Consider the following 17,707-nt stretch of genomic DNA (forward strand, 5'->3'; position numbering starts at 1 on the left):
AGAATTTCCCATAGATTAAAATATCAATACAATATATTTGTATCAAAAGGCATGAACAAATTAAAAAAATAAGGAACGTAACCAATAAAGGATAACGAGAGTTCTTTATGAAATTTCTGTTTTAAATTTTGATTTATTATGTTAATGAGTTGTCGTCCTTTTAATCTCTGTTAGGACAAACGATGTTATCTTCCATGTCCGATTTGATAAGAAGTGTCTAAGAAAGACAACTCAACGTTGTTACTAGATTTTAATCAAAAACTGAAATTTCACAAAAGTATGATATTTCCTATTATCTTCGACTATAAGGAAACAAACACAAATAATAATGCATACATTTCCAATAATAATTGTTATAACATTTTGTCTCTAAAAACAAATTGTTCGTATAGTATTTCAATACTTTCATATTATATTGTATTCAACTGAAGTTAAAGATTTTCAAGTATATCTAAAATGAATTTAAAATACAAATTCTTTTAATTAGATTTTGTGTCAAAGTATTCAATAAAAAGAGTTTGATTTAACAGACATTTGTCCAATCTATACACTGCTATTTCTGAAAATATATCTTTGGTTTAACACATTAATTTACAATGAAGGAAACAACCATTACAGCGAACACATTGTCATATATGTATCTTGCAAATGAAATTAAGTTCCTTATCACAGTTATAATCATCGCATTTGTAATTATGTTCTGCCCATAATTGAACACATTTTAAAGAACTTTGAGGACGTGGCTCTGCTGGTGCCCATCGCGAGTATGTCATGGGTCGTGTCTCCATAAAGGAAGTAACCCATTCGTATATTCCATTACTGTTTCTTTTTCCACCAATCCAGACACTTCTTCCTGAAACAAGGAAAGAGCCTTTAAAATTGTTGTCTTATAGAAATTATATGTGATAAGTTACAGTTTCGTCGATAAATACCCCTAATTAACTTTTTGTGATATACTGTACAGTAAGTTTTATATCTAACATATAGTTGAACACATATCACTATTTTCTGTAAGCGTTTCAGTAGATGGTTAACAAATAATTACAAAATAATCAAATCTGTAGATTACAAAATTCTACATTGCACAAACGATAATGGTTTAAACATATAAGTAAGCTATAATCATTCATAACATTGAAAAAGTAATAAATACACCAACACGCCGTATTCTGGTAAGGGTTTAATAACTACTTGAAATACATGTGACATTGACATACAATTTAAAGGCTTAGTCTTTTTTCTATCACATAGTGTTGGTTTTATGAAAATGATGATAAAAACGAATTTGCTATGATTTTTCAAAATCCCATGTTTACAGTTCACATTGACGCCATTTTGTTCAGTCAAGTTCCACACCGACGAAGTCACAAATTACAGGCAAGAAATGTATATAAGACTTCCGATTGGGATTGATTGTGCCGTTTTATACACGATTTTAATCATTTATTTTTTTGTCAAATACTATTTTTATACTTAATCGTTGTTTGGTATTGCAGTTTGCCATTATTAAGCTTTGCAGCAAATTAACACAAGCTTAAAAGCAAAACAGGTCCTTCATTTTTTCTAGAAGAGCAGTAGTCTAGAGGTCGCAAAATATTCCTTCGGTGTTAAAATAAATAATATGCGAATGTCGGAAAGTTTTAACTGTTTCTAATTAAAAAAATTATTGCACCACGGCACAATTTAGCATTTATTAACAGGTGAACTCGACGTGATTTCTTTTTGACACCTTAAATCAGGGACAGCCTATAGTTAGTATACACTGTTCCTGCTTAAATATATATACGACAAAAATTAGTTATCAATGATACATGATAGATTATACCTGCAAATTGGATATCCCATACCGGTTTTATTATAACACCTATTCTCTAAGTTCTTTTATCTAGACAAAATACTACATCTGTTCACGTATGTCTTCCTTTATACTTTTCTATACCAGTCATATTCCAAAATTGAAAAGTTATATTTTAACTTTTTGCATTACCTTAAATCTTTTTAAAAACTCGTATAATGTCAGATTTCATCTATTAAGTGATCTTAGTTGTTGCATACCTTCGTGAAATATCAAGAGGAGGTACAAGGAAAAAAAATGTTTTTTCAGGAGTAACTTTGTTTAAGGTTGTATTTTTTGTTTATTTTATTTAAGGAATTGCATATCTAAATAGACAATTCCTTGTTTCATTTCATGATTAAATGACCAAGTTCGATAACTACTGCCAGATAAGTAATGATCCAGTTAGAGCGACGTGATGTAATTAACACATCACCCAAGTCAGAGCTGCATCATACAATTTTCTTTGAAGTCGGCCGCGTTTCCATTCCTTTTAAATACACAATTCCTTGGTTCAAGGGGAACCATAAGTGGTAGGCCAATGTTAATTGGTGTTCAGTTGTATAAGCATTAGCACATCTCATTTCAATGGAGAATATTTGGCCCAATCCCCTTAGTCATGGCGTATTGACTTTGAAACTTTTGCTTAGTTTACATGTATTAGTTTGTGATAAGATCAGTTTAAGATGAACTGCTAATGTAAGTCAATGATATTTAGTAAGCAAATTTATTGGCATTTGTAAGTATAGTTTCCATGGAGATTATATAGCTCCACCTCCTCTTTATGGTTCATTGACTTTGAAACTTTTACATAGTTTACAAATTAATGTTTGTGTTTAGGTTTGTTTAAAGGGAACAACTTATAATAAGTCAATGATATTTGGTATGCAGTTGTATTATCATTGGCACATCTCATTTACATGAAGATGGTTTAACCATGTACCTCATTTATGGTTCATTGACTTTGAATATTAGCCTAACTTGTTAATTATTGCCATTTTAATTTCAACATTTGCATAATCCAAATTACAAAAAAGCGAGACATATCTCTGTGATAACAGTTTATCTTCATTTAATTATTGTTTTCGTAATTCAACATTCGATCTTTACATTTAATTTCGATTGCGCTTTCGAAAAATCAAATATTAAGAATTCGATTTCACTTTTCATCCTTCAACATTCGATTTAAATATTCTACATTCGTTATTCAAACCTCCAACATTTGATTTAAATTTTCTTCATTCTTTATTCAACATTAGATTTAAATATTCTACATTCGTTATTCAACCTCCAATTTAATTTCAATATTCTACATTCGTTATTCAAGCATCAGCGTTCGATTTAAATATTCAACATTTGTTATTCAACGTTCAACATTCGATTTAATTAGTCTGTGTTCGTTACTTAACCTTCAACATTTGAATGCAATAATCCACATTCGTTATTCAACCTCCAACATCCGATTTTATTATTCTACATTCGTTATTCAACCCCCAACATTTGTTATTCAACATTCGATTTTAATATTCTACATTCGGTATTCAACATTCAACATTCGATTTCAATATAAACATTCGATTTCAACATAAACATTCGTTTTTCAGCGTTTTACAATCGATTTCAATTTTCAACTTTCGTTTTAAGTAGTTGCTCTTCAACTCTTTCGGTTCATATACCTTCTCAGCTTTCAAGTATTGGGCTTTTAGCGTTTATATAGGAAAATCGAGAAAAGCGCTCGTATTGTAAAACGCTTTAAATCAATTCCTAAATGTTGCTGTCTCGTTTTTTGGACGTTGGATTTAAATTCAAAATATCTTCCAAACATTAAAAATCGGTTGTAGAAATGACTACGTTCTGTTTTACTTTCAAATGTAAAGTTCGACTCGGTCATTCGGTTTATGCATGTCCTTCCTAAAGTTGTTGAAAGGCTAGCTATAAAATAAACAGAAAGAGGAAATTGTCTTGATATGCAATTATATGCATATTATTATCTAAAAATGTAAGAACGACGAGAAAGCCTATTTTTGATGTAAAAATATGCAAACTTGAAGTACCATCGCTTCATTAAATATCAAACGCTGCACTCAAAACAATATTTAACAAATTCCGTTGTAGAATTTCCCATAGATTAAAATATCAATACAATACATTTGTATCAAAAGGCATGAACAAATTAAAAAAAATAAGGAACGTATCCAATAAAAGATAATGAGAGTTCGTTAAGAAATTTCTGTTTTAAATTTTGATTTATTATGTTAATGAGTTGTCGTCCTTTTAATCTCTGTTGGGACAAACGTTGTTTTCTTCCATGTCCGATTTGATAAGAAGTGTCTAAGAAAGACAACTCAACGTTGTTACTAGATTTTAATCAAATACTGAAATTTCACAAAAGTATGATATTTCCTATTATCTTTTCGACCATAAGGAAACAAACACAAATAATAATGCATACATTTCCAATAATAATTGTTATAACATTTTGTCTCTAAAAACAAATTGTTCGTACAGTATTTCAATACTTTCTTATTATATTTTATTCAACTGAAGTAAAAGATTTTCAAGTATATCTAAAATGAATTTAAAATGCAAATTCTTTTAATTAGATTTTGTGTCAAAGTATTCAATAAAAAGAGTTTGATTTAACAGACATTTGTCCAAACTATACACTGCTATTTCTAAAAATATATCGTTGGCTTAACACATTAATTTGCAATGAAGGAAACAACCATTACAGCGAACACATTGTCATATATGTATCTTGCAAATGAAATTAAGTTCCTTATAACAATCATAATCATCCCATTGGTAATTATGTTCTGCCCATAATTGAACACATTTTAAAGGACTTTGAGGACGTGGCTCTGCTGGTGCCCATCGCGAGTATGTCATGGGTCGTGTCTCCATAAAGGAAGTAACCCATTCGTATATTCCATTACTGTTTCTTTTTCCACCAATCCAGACACTTCTTCCTGAAACAAGGAAAGAGCCTTTAAAATTGTTGTCTTATAGAAATTATATGTATAAGTTACAGTTTCGTCGATAAATACCCCAAATTAACTTTTTTTGTGATATACTGAACAGAAAGTTTTATATCTAACATATAGTTGAACACATATCACTATTTTCTGTAAGCGTTTCAGTAGGTGGTTAACAAAATAATAAACAAAATAATCAAATCTGAAGATTACAAAATTCTACATTGCACAAACGATAATGGTTTAAACATATAAGTAAGCTATAATCAACTCATAGCATTGAACAATGTAATGCTCAATCGTGTTTTAAAAGCCATACCAAAACATATGAAAACTTGTTTCTTCATATTGAATTAGTATAAAAAATAAAAAACAAAAATTCGAACAAAATCAAAAGCTTAAACACATCAAACGAATGTCAGTAAACACATACTTCTACAAATGTACATAGGCCATACGGCGATTTGTTGTTGCAAATATCCATAACTCTTGGTGTCTTGTGGATGGTTTTGTCATAAGCTATCGTACCGTGTTTTCCTTTATTTTCAAATATGTAAATTAAACACTTATGCCATAAATCAATTCAAATAGGTGTCTATAAAAAGTTCGATGCATATTTCTAAATCAGACAAAAAGTCAAGTGTAGTAAATTCATAGTAGTAATATCTTCCTTTCATTAAAACAAGTTCGACATCTACTCAAGATAGGTACAAGGGGAGCTCATTTTAAGTCAGGGAAAATATATAAAAATCTAAATAATAATTTATAATTCTGATGCAACTGAAACTTTGGTTTTTTTTCTCTCGATTCAAGCGAAGGATGAATAACTACATACCGAGTGATTACAAAAAAAAAAATAAAAAAAAAAAATCAAGAGATATGGAATATTTGTCAATGAGACAACTATACAGAAGATACTAAATGAGTAAACTATAAGTCGACGTACGACCTTCAACAAGAAGCAAAACAAAAACCGCTTGGCATGTTAAAAAGAATGCCAATATAATTAATGTAAAACAATTCAACTGAGAAAAACAACGGCTTAATTCGTGTGAAAGCCAAACCAAACTAGAAGCTCTCAAGAGCCTGTGTCGCTCACCTGATTCTACTTTGGTTTTGAAAATCATGTAAAATTAGATTAAAATCATAACAGATACCCTAATAATGATTGAGGCCAAATTTGGTTTAATATTGGCCCCATAATTTAATCAAAAATCCTGGTGGCCATCGTGAACAGTAAATCGGCAACAAAGTAGCAACACGTCATCAGCAATTCACAAGGAACATTTATGCCATGTTTGATTTCATTTCATTCAGTTTTTCCTCTCTGAAGAAGCATTGTATGTATTTCCCATTGGGTCTTATGTTAAACTAAGTCCCCTGCTGGCGGCCATCTTGGATGTTGGTTCGGCTACAAAGTAACAACTCTTGGTCAGCATCTCAAAAGAAACATTCATACCATGTTTGGTTTCAATCCATTAAGCGGTTTTCTAGAAAAAAAACCATTTGTATATATTTCCGATAGGGTCCTTTGTTTAAGTCCCCTGTCGGCAGCCATCTTGGTTGATGGATTTGCTACAAAGTAACAATATATACTAGGTCAGCACCTCATACAGAACATTCACGTCATGTTTGGTTTCATTCCATTCCATTCAGTGGTTCTCTAAAAGAAGACATTTGTATGTATTGTCCATAGGGTCCTATGTTAAACGAAGTCCCCCGCTGGTTACCATCTTGGATGATGGATCAGCAAAAGTACAAAGTAACATCACCTCATAAGGAATATGCATGCAATGTTTGGTTTCATTTCATTCAGAGGTTCTCTAGAAGAAGTTCAAAATGTAAAAAGTTAACGACGACGACGGACGCGAAGTGATGATAAAAGCTCACTTGATCTTTTAGGTCAGGTTAGCTAAAAAGAAGTATGATGCACAGTAACACAAAACAACCACTGAATTACAGGCTCCTGGCATGAAACAGGCCCTTATGTAATTTTCGGGGTTAATCATGTTTGTTGGCATCCAACAAACCTCCTAACTTAATCATTAAGACTTCCTTAGTTTCATTTGTCTTCAATTTTTAAATATCCCTTGCACCATATTTATAAAGCAAATGATCGTTGAACTTAAATCAAATGATAAAATCCGTGATTAATGTCATTAAAATATCATTTCGTTCGTCGAAAATGTTCTTCCTATCAGAAATCCAATATCGTTCATCTTTTTGACATTTAGATAATGACTTTAAAAAAGCAATGGAATATAATAACCTTGTACCAATTACATATGTGGCTACGTGTAGTGTGTAGTAATTGGAAAACTACTAAACACTATTTGGAAAAAAGCGCAGTTTACTCCATTGTGAGCAAAGAATTTTAGAATAAAATGCAAACCTGAAATAAAATGAGTATGTTCACCCAGCCATTTGGCTTCACTTTCAGAATAAATATCTGCAAGCCATCCGTTCTGTCGTCTGCATTGCAGCTACAAAACACACAGTAAGTTCATTAAAACTACAGTCTCGTTTAAGTGAAATACAAACTTGCAGAACCTAATAAACTAGTTGTAAGAAGAGACAAATTCAATAAAGGATATCTAGTTTTCGAAATACATAAACCAAATTGTACTTTTTAATAGTCTCGTATTATGAACATGGTTAAATGCCTACAATACTGACCTTCAAGATGGACAGTTTCGTATTAGTTGCATTAAATTATAGGCATGCATGTGTATAATACAGAAGTAATCCAAAATATATTGAGGACATAATGTGTTTAATTGAACAAAGGGTGTTGCCGTTATTGTCAGTGCTTGCCTTGATCACGAAAGTGGTGATTAAATCACTTTTCACTTTAAAACATTTTGATACAAGATGGTGACCACTTCAATTATAACTATCTGTTCTTTTGGATCTGAAGAGACGATCAAGATGAAGATAAGACGTTTGGTCTGTTTTTCGTGATATCCATTTGATGTGGCTCTGTACTTATGTATTCTGTCATTGTGTTTTTTGTATTATCTTTCATGTTTGCTTATGTGCTTTGTCCATGTGACTTTTTGTGTTTCATTGATACATATGACGTGGCTCTGTACTTAAACATCCCGCCATTGTGCTATTGTTCTATTATAATTTTTGTATTCTTGTCTCTCAGTTTTGCTAGTTGTATGCATGCTTTGTCTATATGCCCTTTTGTGTTTCTTTGATAATACTGACATGGCTCTTTTTTTAGAAGAAATACACAATAAGCATATGGACAAGAGGCGAGAAAGACAAAATAAACTTCTAATTTACATTCTGCAGAGGATATACATTGTACCTAAAAGAACTATAGACTATATTCTTTTCATACTTTGAACGACAAAATTATTGTATATCTCTACCTGTGTGACGTTTACATTCTGACGTCAAACGCGAGATTCTACGTCAGAATTAATGTTAATCTAACCATTCGGTCGCTGTACTTAAAATGGTTTAATCCTTTATGGGTGGATTTAACATACATAAATGAAATACAAAAATAAGAAAGCAATAAATGAGGTTGTTAAATTTGATATGTGCCTTTTGTGCTTCTTTGTTAAATATTTGTTTGTTTTTATTGTGATTAAGATTATAACACAATGTTGACTGCTGTACCCCTAATTTTGACTTTTTAACCCATTATGTCTGTTTGTTTTGTTCACGCATCGTTGTCAATATAATGGAATTTGATGCGACTGTCGTACAAGTGAGAGGTTTAGCGCTATAAAACCAGGTTCAATCCACCATTTTCTTCATAAGAAAATGCCTGTACCAAGTCAGGAATATGACATTTGTTATCCATTCGTTTGATGTGTTTGAGCTTTTGATTTTGCCATTTGATTAAGGACTTTCCGTTTTGAATTTTCCCGGAGTTCAGTATTTTTGTGATTTTACTTTATATTAAAGAATAACAAGCGTGTATGACTGTAAACTATAAGGACAGAAAGTCATACGTTGGTTATTGAAATTCTAGTATTTACAATTTTAACAGAATCAAACAAAGTATCATAATCAAATCTTAATAATCTCCGTGCGGGGTGATTAGACATTAACTTTGCTGGGTTGGACACACCAACGGTCAAATGGACGACGAAAGGTCAATTGCAATTGAGGGTGATTCTCTTAATTAAGTTTTGGACATTTGTTCCATATTTACCTTTGCATCGTACCATGACATCAATTTCTTACTGAAGCAATAACATGCACCAAAATTTTCCAATCTCTCCCAGCCTCCATAGCAGTCAAAGCTATTCTCTATGAATTAAATATATAAATCTGTCAAGTTAAAGTCACATGAAGCTCCAAATTTAAAAAGAATGTTGAACATGTTTTTGGCACAACTTTTTGGAATTTGGGGTCCTCAATGCTCTTCAACTTTGTACTTGTTTGGCTTTATAACTATTTTGATCTGAGCATCACTGATGAGTCTTATGTAGATGAAACGCGCGTCTTGCGTATTAAATTATAATCCTGGAACCTTTGATAACTATTTTATGTACTTGAATGGCTAAGTTTTACTCTAAAAGAAGTGAACGTGAACATTTTTTTTTAAAAGAAAATCCTTTATGATTTCAAAATCTTCATAAATATACCGATATTGAATTATTGACTTCCCAGACACTAATTCGCCGATATTTTCCGGTATTCAGTGACTTTAACTATGTGACCTCTTGGTAAAACTTCGGCCCCCAGACAGCATAAGTGCGAGGGGACAACCGTGATGAAAAAATTAAAAACACGTGCTCTTGAAGGTAAATAGAAATAATGAACAAATTATATAAAAAACGTGCATGCTAGACTTAGTTTAGTATATATGCATGCATTGGTTCAATAATTTCGACAACATTAAAATTTCAAGAAACTCGTTTCTATTACTTTAAAAGAACTTTAAATCTTTTAACTGGGTTTTCCGAAGATAAATCAGGTTATTGAAATGGTAATCTACGACAAATTGGCGGTGGGTGGCTTCCAACATTTTCCGTGTAATAACTTATGACCCGTTCAATAAATGCCTTTCGAATTTACATATGTTGTTGCTAATTACAAAATGAAAATGGAGGGCAGGTTTGATATTGAAGTTTTATTTTACTATTACCGGTGAGGGGTTATGGTCATAAAGGGATTGAGAAATGCCACTTTTTATTATTTCCGTGCAATAACTTCTGAAGCGTTCAACTAATGCTTTTAAAATTTTTTGTAATTGATGAGAAAACAGAGGTCAAGTTTGTTATATGCAATTTTTACTTTTACCTTTCAGCATTTATGATTGTTGATAGATTGGAAAATGGCATTTTACTAGATGGAAGTCGTTTCCTTGCAATAACTTAGTATTTCAGTCTCAAGTGTTCTCTCTTTATTTTTGGTGTACTGTTGTTGGTCTTTTCGTGGTATTTTCGATTTTTTTTTTGCCATGACATTCGCAGCTTATTTGCTTTCGATTGATGAGTTTGAATGCCCCTTTAGTAATTTCGAGTCTTTGATGAGTCTTTTAGCCAATGCTTTTCAAATTTAAATATGTTGCAACTGAAAGAAAAATGGAGGTCAACTTTGATATATGCCGATTTTCACTTTTGTCGTGCAGGATCCTTGATATATTGGAACATGAAACTTTATCTCATAAAACGTCAAAGTATGCTTAATCGTCAATTGACCCCTTGTAAGAGTTATTGTCCCTTGCAAGACGATTATTACAATTTGTGCATTTTACTATTAAATATGTAGACCAACATTTTTTAGCCGGTTTGTCTCCGAGCCGACGATTGTCTGAAGTATTATATAATTATAAATAGTAAAGGTATGTAATGTACTTTATAACTTCATATAGTAATTGGTTTAATAAGCGTAGCTTAATTAATTGAACCCCACATAAAGTTCCGTAGCTGGTTTTACGTTTTGAAAGCAGGCGGAAATGGTTTTGTATTCAATTTGTCTTGAATTTATGACAACTCGGCCCACGGCCAACTCGCACCACTCAAACACTCTCACTTATTAATACAACTTGCATCACTTTATCAAACTCGCACCACTCAAAAAAAAAAGAAAAAAAAAAAAAGAAATATAACAAACTCGAAGAAATGTGTTTAATCATTAGATTGTTTTCCCTTTCTCTTAGTAAATTCCTCCTTTCTCGGAGCACCTGTGTCACACAGAGACAGAACTCGCACCACTTGAAATAAAATACTACAAACTCGCACAACTGAAGAAATGTTTTAAATCATCAGAAAGTTCTAGCTGACACCTAACTTTCTTCAAATGAGTCACTATTTCCGAGTTCGTCAATTGACTTCTTATCAATGATAAATAGAGAGAAACTTTAGTACAAATTGTACAGCGCAATTAGATCTAAAGGTTGCAATTCTGTGAAAATAGACAATGCAATTTCCCATAGGAACTCCTTTTACGGCTAAAACTGTGCCACTTTTACTGTGAAGTTTCGTGAAAAATTATATCACAGAACGGAAAGTTGATATGCACTACTATTTTATTCAAAGGCCAAAATATAGGGCTGTGCGGCATATTTTCAACATTTATATGCCCTGAACTTCTAAGAGTTTAAACTTATATTAAATTCTATACTAGCCCTACCTCCATTTTTGGACCTCCTAAGAATTAAATTTGAGGCGCTACCATGTTTTTCTATACTGGTAACATTCCCAAGTTATGTCTCTATGAGATGAAACACAGAGGTCATATCTGGGAACCAGTATGTTAACAAACTAACATATCTTTTGATATTATATATCTCCCTAAAAGAGGCGTGGCTTGTGAACCAGCTGTATTTACAAAGTGCAACCTAAAGATACCTCATGTTGCTAAATTTATAAACTTTTATTTTATTATAATTTTATTTTTATTATGCAAAAAAGAGAAACAATGTTCACCACTATAAGATCTACAAAGTGTTCAACAACGTTGAAATTGTTATTGCTTCCTTTAGAAGTAAATGCCCTTGAATTATGATTTAGAAACTTTGGCAGATAGAGTTCACATGTTAATTATGTAGAACCTGTTAACATCCGAATTGCTTAAAACATTCTACAAAAGAGGGCGAAAGATACCGGAGGGACAGTCAAACTCATAGATCGAAAATAAACTGACAACGCCATGGCTACAAAATAAAAAGACAAATAATAGTACACAAGACACAACATAGAAAACTAAAGACTTAGCAACACGAACCCCACCAAAAACTGGGGGTGATCTCAGGTGCTCCGGAAGAGTAAGCAGATCATGCTCCACATGTGGCACCCGTCGTGTTGCTCATGTTATTACAAATCCGGTTAATAGTCTTAATTCGGTAGGTCACATTCGTGGTGAAAAAGTAAGTGGATTGTAATAACGACATAAGGAACATATCCGATATTATCTGTGAAACGGTTATTCCTATACAACCTAGTCAAAACATTTGACATCCGATGTTTACTATTATTGAAGAATGTATATTTCTCAAATTAAAAGAGCCAATATTGACACTTCTAGAACATACTCTTTTATCAGTTGCATTTTATAGAGTTATTACCCTTGAAAGACAATATTTACTCTTTTTTACGGAGTTTGCGATGAAGAAATTATGATAGAAAGTGATAAAAATGTAACAACAAAAATGGTGAGCATGATGAGCAAGACAAATGATGGTCCACATAGATTCTATGCAACACACACGTTGTTTCGACACATGTGTTTCAGCTACCTATAAATTGTTCACTGTTATGAAGTCATAACAACATACTAACACTTTTTATCCCACTTTTCCTATATTGTACACCAGTATCGACAAAACTTTCACTCCCAATACCTTTGAAGATTCTATACCTCTGATAATTACCTGGACAGCACCTGGATTGTGTGCATGTAACAGTCATAGTTTTTGCTCCTAGGCATTTTTTACCGCCATATTTAGGATGAGAGCATTCGCGAAACTGTAAAATGGTACCATTACCACATGTAACGCTACAGCTTGTTTCCTTCCAAGCACTCCATTCACCATCAACTAGTTATTTGAAATATACATATATACATAGTCAGTATAAATTGATTGATTGATTGATTGGAAATTGCTTTACGCCGCATCAGCACAAAGAGGCTATATTGCGGCGAGAGCTATCTTAAATATTATAACTAGACGTGGTGTTTTTAAAAGACCAGACAAAAAGTCTTTCAATTTACTAAAACTGGAGTTTTAAAGCGAAATTACTTATTTAAAAATAAAATTTCATCAATAAGATATCATGATAAAAACTAAAAATCATTTAAACTAATACAATAAATTCATATTTTGGAATAAATTCCAATTTCTTTTCAGAACGAAACAAGTATTTCAACAGGAACATTATTAAATAAATCATACATATTATTTACATTAAAATGTTTTTTTCCGGATATCGGAAAAGTCAATACATTTAATCAAAACAAGTGATGGTAGGGAAATGAGGGATAGTAGGGAAAATGAGTGACTCATTCTATGTTTTTTTTCATTTATGCCCTCTGGGGAAACTGTCCTTAGCTTTCTTATCCAAAATCTTTCCCGAGCGTGTCTGTGGTTAAGAAAGCTAAGGACAGTTTCCATAGAGGGAAATATATGAAGTATATGTATAAACAAGTCTAAATTGAAAACAACGTTCAAACCTATGATGGCGTAGGATAAAAACCGCAATTTTTATACGTGTGCATGCAAAACAAATTTCTTGGTAGAGGGTCTAAATAAAGCACAAACAACATATTCCAAAATACAAAAAAAAGTGAAAAAAGTATATTTTAATAAAACACATTTGATTAGCAGGTTTACAAAGGGTAAATAATAAGGAGTATCCGTCAGTAAAACGTTTTTATTTTGAATCACGCGATTAACACATCAAATACTGATTTAATGATTAAACGTCTTATTATGAAGTATTTCATACAAGACAAAATTATTTGCAATGGAAATTAACTGATGCTTCACACTCCATAGAGCGGGCAATATTGTTGCATTACAGGTTTTGTTATATAGATACAATGGATAAGCGTGGATTCTTGAAAAAGAAACCATGAGCCCGGAGGGCGAATGGTTTGATTTTCATGAATCTACGCTTATCCATTGTATCTATAACTTAAACTATTGTGTTAATTTCTTTTCAAAATTAAAGCCTTTTCTTAATTAGAAGGTATTGTAAGTGAGTTTAAATAACCATGTTATCGTGTCCAACGATGCATTGATAAATCTCAGATCACAATTAATTGGTTAACAAAATACAAATATAACACTTCTAGCTTTAAAGATCTTTATATTACCAGGCATATGAATATTATCTGTTTATACAAAATAAGACATATTCGAAATTATTTCTAATAAAATTGAAAATGGAAATGGGGAACGTGTCAAAGAGACAACAACCCGACCAAAAAGCATATATAAAGTATATATAATAAGTATGTTATCGAAACTTTTCTAACACTCTAGGCACATCACGATTTTCTCGCATAGGAATTTGCGAACAAACCTTTGTAAAATTATGAAGTAAAACAGATGAAATCATACTATATTTATAAAACAAAAATTGACAAATAGAATGTAATCATATTGTTTCAAACATGTGAAATAGCCGATAATAATATATAAAAAAACGGTAAAACTCGCTATTATTACAAAAATATCCGCTATAACTTGCAAAATTAGAAAAAAACAAGGATAGCTTAAGAATTGGAACAACAGAGAGAATACAGGGATTCGAACCTAAACCGACAAATCCCGATCTTTAACGCATTGATTTTAACCATGCTAACCTCGCGGCTACCAACTCATACTATACGACTGCCTATTGTGTCTATATAAAGGTACAAGCCCTGTGTGTCCTATGAACCGATGTATATCAGATGTTCATTTAAATATATAAAATAAACATCTATAGTGTAACCCATTGGTAGCCGAGAGGTTTCGTCGGTGTGTTGATGTCAGTCACACATAACAGATTTCAAGGAAGGGTTCGATTCCCAGTGAAGGCATATAAAAATTACAAAAATTAAAGGTAAGTTTTTAAATTAATTCCATTAGTGAACAGAAATCAGTAAATTAGCCAATTCAAACTTAATGGAATTAGGCACACAAAGGAAACAATTGAATATAATTTGGTGAGTCAGTTTCAGCGGCAGATTTAGGAAGCGTTGATTCTAGAAAAAGAATCCACGGTAAATGAATAGGCTGACGTCACCACAATGGTTTAAGGGTAAATATTGCCTGAAATGCAATCAAAACCCTATGGTAATGACTTGATTTCTTAATCTTCATAAGAATTATCACTACTTTTGAGATACTAGTACACAGCATATAGTGCATTGATCATAACATTCTATAAAAGTAAAAGCGCTGTTCCTTTGCTTTTTGTGTGTTTTTTTTGTTGTTGTTGCTGTGCATGTATTGATTTTGTGTCATGGATGGATACCCCATATCCTTTGTTTTTCTATTATATTATCGGAGTTTGTTTCTCGTGCTGTGTGGAGGCCGTAGAAAGTCTCCCCGTGCTTGATATGTATGCTCTTCTGTATTTTTAAAGTTATGGTGTATTTATTCTTGAGATAACTTCTCTTATGTGTGCCACATCATTCTCTCAATTTTAGGACAGTTTATATACTAAAATTTTAATCAGACGCACACCACCTACTCTTGGTCCTTCTTCCTATCCACGTTAATTTTTTCACTTCAAAACATTTTATGGAAACGGGATCAATATACCTGTATTTATACATCAGACCTTACTGCACTGGTTACCGAAATTTTGGATACACCAAACCAGGCACTTCATATCCGAGCAACAGGCTATATATACCCTCATTTTTAGAATTCATTCATAATTTTTGTATTATTCAAAATTATCAGTAAATCGTGTGTTCTACAAGGATCACCAGTCATTCACCTTTTATCCGATACCTCAATTACTAAAATATATGCTGCATAGTTTAAGATTTACAACTATGCGTAGGAACTATTTTGTTTTAAATATGTACTACTTTCCAGTATGTTCTTTTTAGACCGGGCCCATTGGATGGTGTTACGTCTTACAAAGTCTATCCAAATTATTTTTACAAAGAATTCCGCTCAAACTTGTTTAGTATAGTGGTGACTTTTCATTTATTTTTGACACATGAAATATTGAAAAACCTAACCTGATACTTCTTTACATACTTTAAGTACTGCTAACTAAAAAAAACATAAATTTATAGAAATACAAATGCCACATTTTAAATACATCGAAATGATTTTCGGAGTAACATTTTCTTTTTAATATTTTATACAGATGTATCAACTAACTAAAATAGAAAACCATTGTTTCGTCTTAACTGATATACGTATGATATTTATCCCACTTAACATACAAATATAATGTACATTGGTATATAACAATTTTCAACTATCTATTTACATTTGATGCTATCTAAATCTAAGATTAACCTGTACAGGGGATATTTTTATCCCGCAAATATATAGTACACTAGTACTGTCAATGTCTATTGAATTTCAAATGAATAGCGTCTCCTTTTCATCTGAATACTCTTTAATTCTTAAGAGTTACCTGGACATTGGTTAGGCTGTATACATGTGACATGCTCAATACTGTTTCCTGTACAGTTGTTTCCATAATATTGAGGATGTGGATTGGAACAGTTGCGAGACCGTAAACCGGTTCCAACACCACACGTTACACTGCAGGTGTTTTCGCTCCAAACAGTCCATTGTCCATGAACTAGGAATTTGAAAACATATTCTTAAAATATGATTTGAATTAAAAAGCATTAAGTGTATAGGGGTGTTTGCAATGCATTTTCGAAAATGAAAACGTTGTAAATGAGTCAAATTTACTGTCAATTTTAGAAACGTTATCACATTGCATGATTAGCTAGGAACTTCTAGAAGACGAGATCAGTGTTTTAAAATGAGATATTTTTTAAACAAATATAATTCTGCAAAACATAGATTTCCAGCTTTATCGACTTTTAGATGAAGGAAAATTGCAGCACATAGAGTATGATTGCCGCCCCTCTTTTATTATTTGTAAGATTTAGCGGAATTTTAATCTAATTATATACAAGTCAGATGCTTCAAATATGAACTCTGTGATGTCCTATCTACTTTCAATATAATATTTTCTCCACATACATGTAACTTACATTGTGTTTGAAAAGTTTGTGACTGATCTGAAAGAGTTACCTGGACAGGGTTTATGTTGCATGCATGTGACATGCTCAGTACTACTTCCTGTACAGCTTTTTCCGTCATGTTGAGGATATGGATAAGAACATTCGCGATAACGTAAACGGCTACCCACACCACATGTTACGCTACAGGGTTTTTCTATCCAACCACTCCATTTTCCATCTACTATGAAATTGAAAAAAAATATTCTTAACTCTAACATAAATTTGAAAACAAACATTCAGTGAAAAAGAATTTTAGCACTGTGGTTTTCTTAAATGAAAATGTTTTCAACGACTCTTGTTGTTGCCTTGATAACAAATGTTAAATCCACTGTATTGTCATACATCTGGCCTGTACCATCAACTTTCGAATACAAATTTACTTTCAATTTTAGTGACATTAGCACAAAGCATCTGATAAACAAAGACACATTGACGAAAAGGTAAGTATTTTTAAAATGGTCAATTTCCTGTTTTATTTCGAATCAAATAATTGTAGACTTCCGGATAAAAAGAGCTAGACGTAGAGAACAATTAAAGTATATAGAAACAAGTGAAACTGCGAGCTACTGCTGACCGATGATACCCCGCCCAAATATTTCGGTAAACAGGAAGTTGTTGAGTGATGAATCTGAAAACGCATCAAACGGTATAGCTGACTTATATAAACCCTGAAACCAAATTCCAGAAATCCTTGTAATGTAGTTCTTGA

At 32.1% G+C, this 17,707-nt stretch overlaps 1 protein-coding gene across 5 annotated transcripts in view; it reads right to left on the reverse strand.

The window, feature by feature from the left end:
* Positions 1 to 234: 234 nt before the first annotated feature.
* Positions 235 to 17,707, reverse strand: part of LOC127720381 (uncharacterized) — a 29,804-nt gene continuing 12,331 nt past the window's right edge. For 2 of the 5 annotated variants that reach the window (XM_052226966.1, XM_052226963.1), the window contains 6 exons: positions 17,009 to 17,179; positions 16,374 to 16,544; positions 12,653 to 12,817; positions 8,984 to 9,081; positions 7,202 to 7,292; positions 4,182 to 4,803 (listed from right to left, as the gene is read on the reverse strand). In XM_052226966.1, coding sequence (XP_052082926.1) covers positions 4,580 to 4,803; positions 7,202 to 7,292; positions 8,984 to 9,081; positions 12,653 to 12,817; positions 16,374 to 16,544; positions 17,009 to 17,179 — 920 coding nt within the window. In that variant the 3' untranslated portion in view covers positions 4,182 to 4,579. Of the gene's footprint in view, positions 854 to 4,181; positions 4,804 to 7,201; positions 7,293 to 8,983; positions 9,082 to 10,077; positions 10,351 to 12,652; positions 12,818 to 16,373; positions 16,545 to 17,008; positions 17,180 to 17,707 lie in introns of those variants that run through there. The other 3 variants (XR_007990712.1, XM_052226964.1, XM_052226965.1) reach the window with 3 other exon arrangements.

Source organism: Mytilus californianus, unplaced genomic scaffold, assembly GCF_021869535.1.
Source record: "Mytilus californianus isolate M0D057914Y unplaced genomic scaffold, xbMytCali1.0.p SCAF_11, whole genome shotgun sequence".
Lineage (NCBI taxonomy): Eukaryota > Metazoa > Mollusca > Bivalvia > Mytilida > Mytilidae > Mytilus > Mytilus californianus.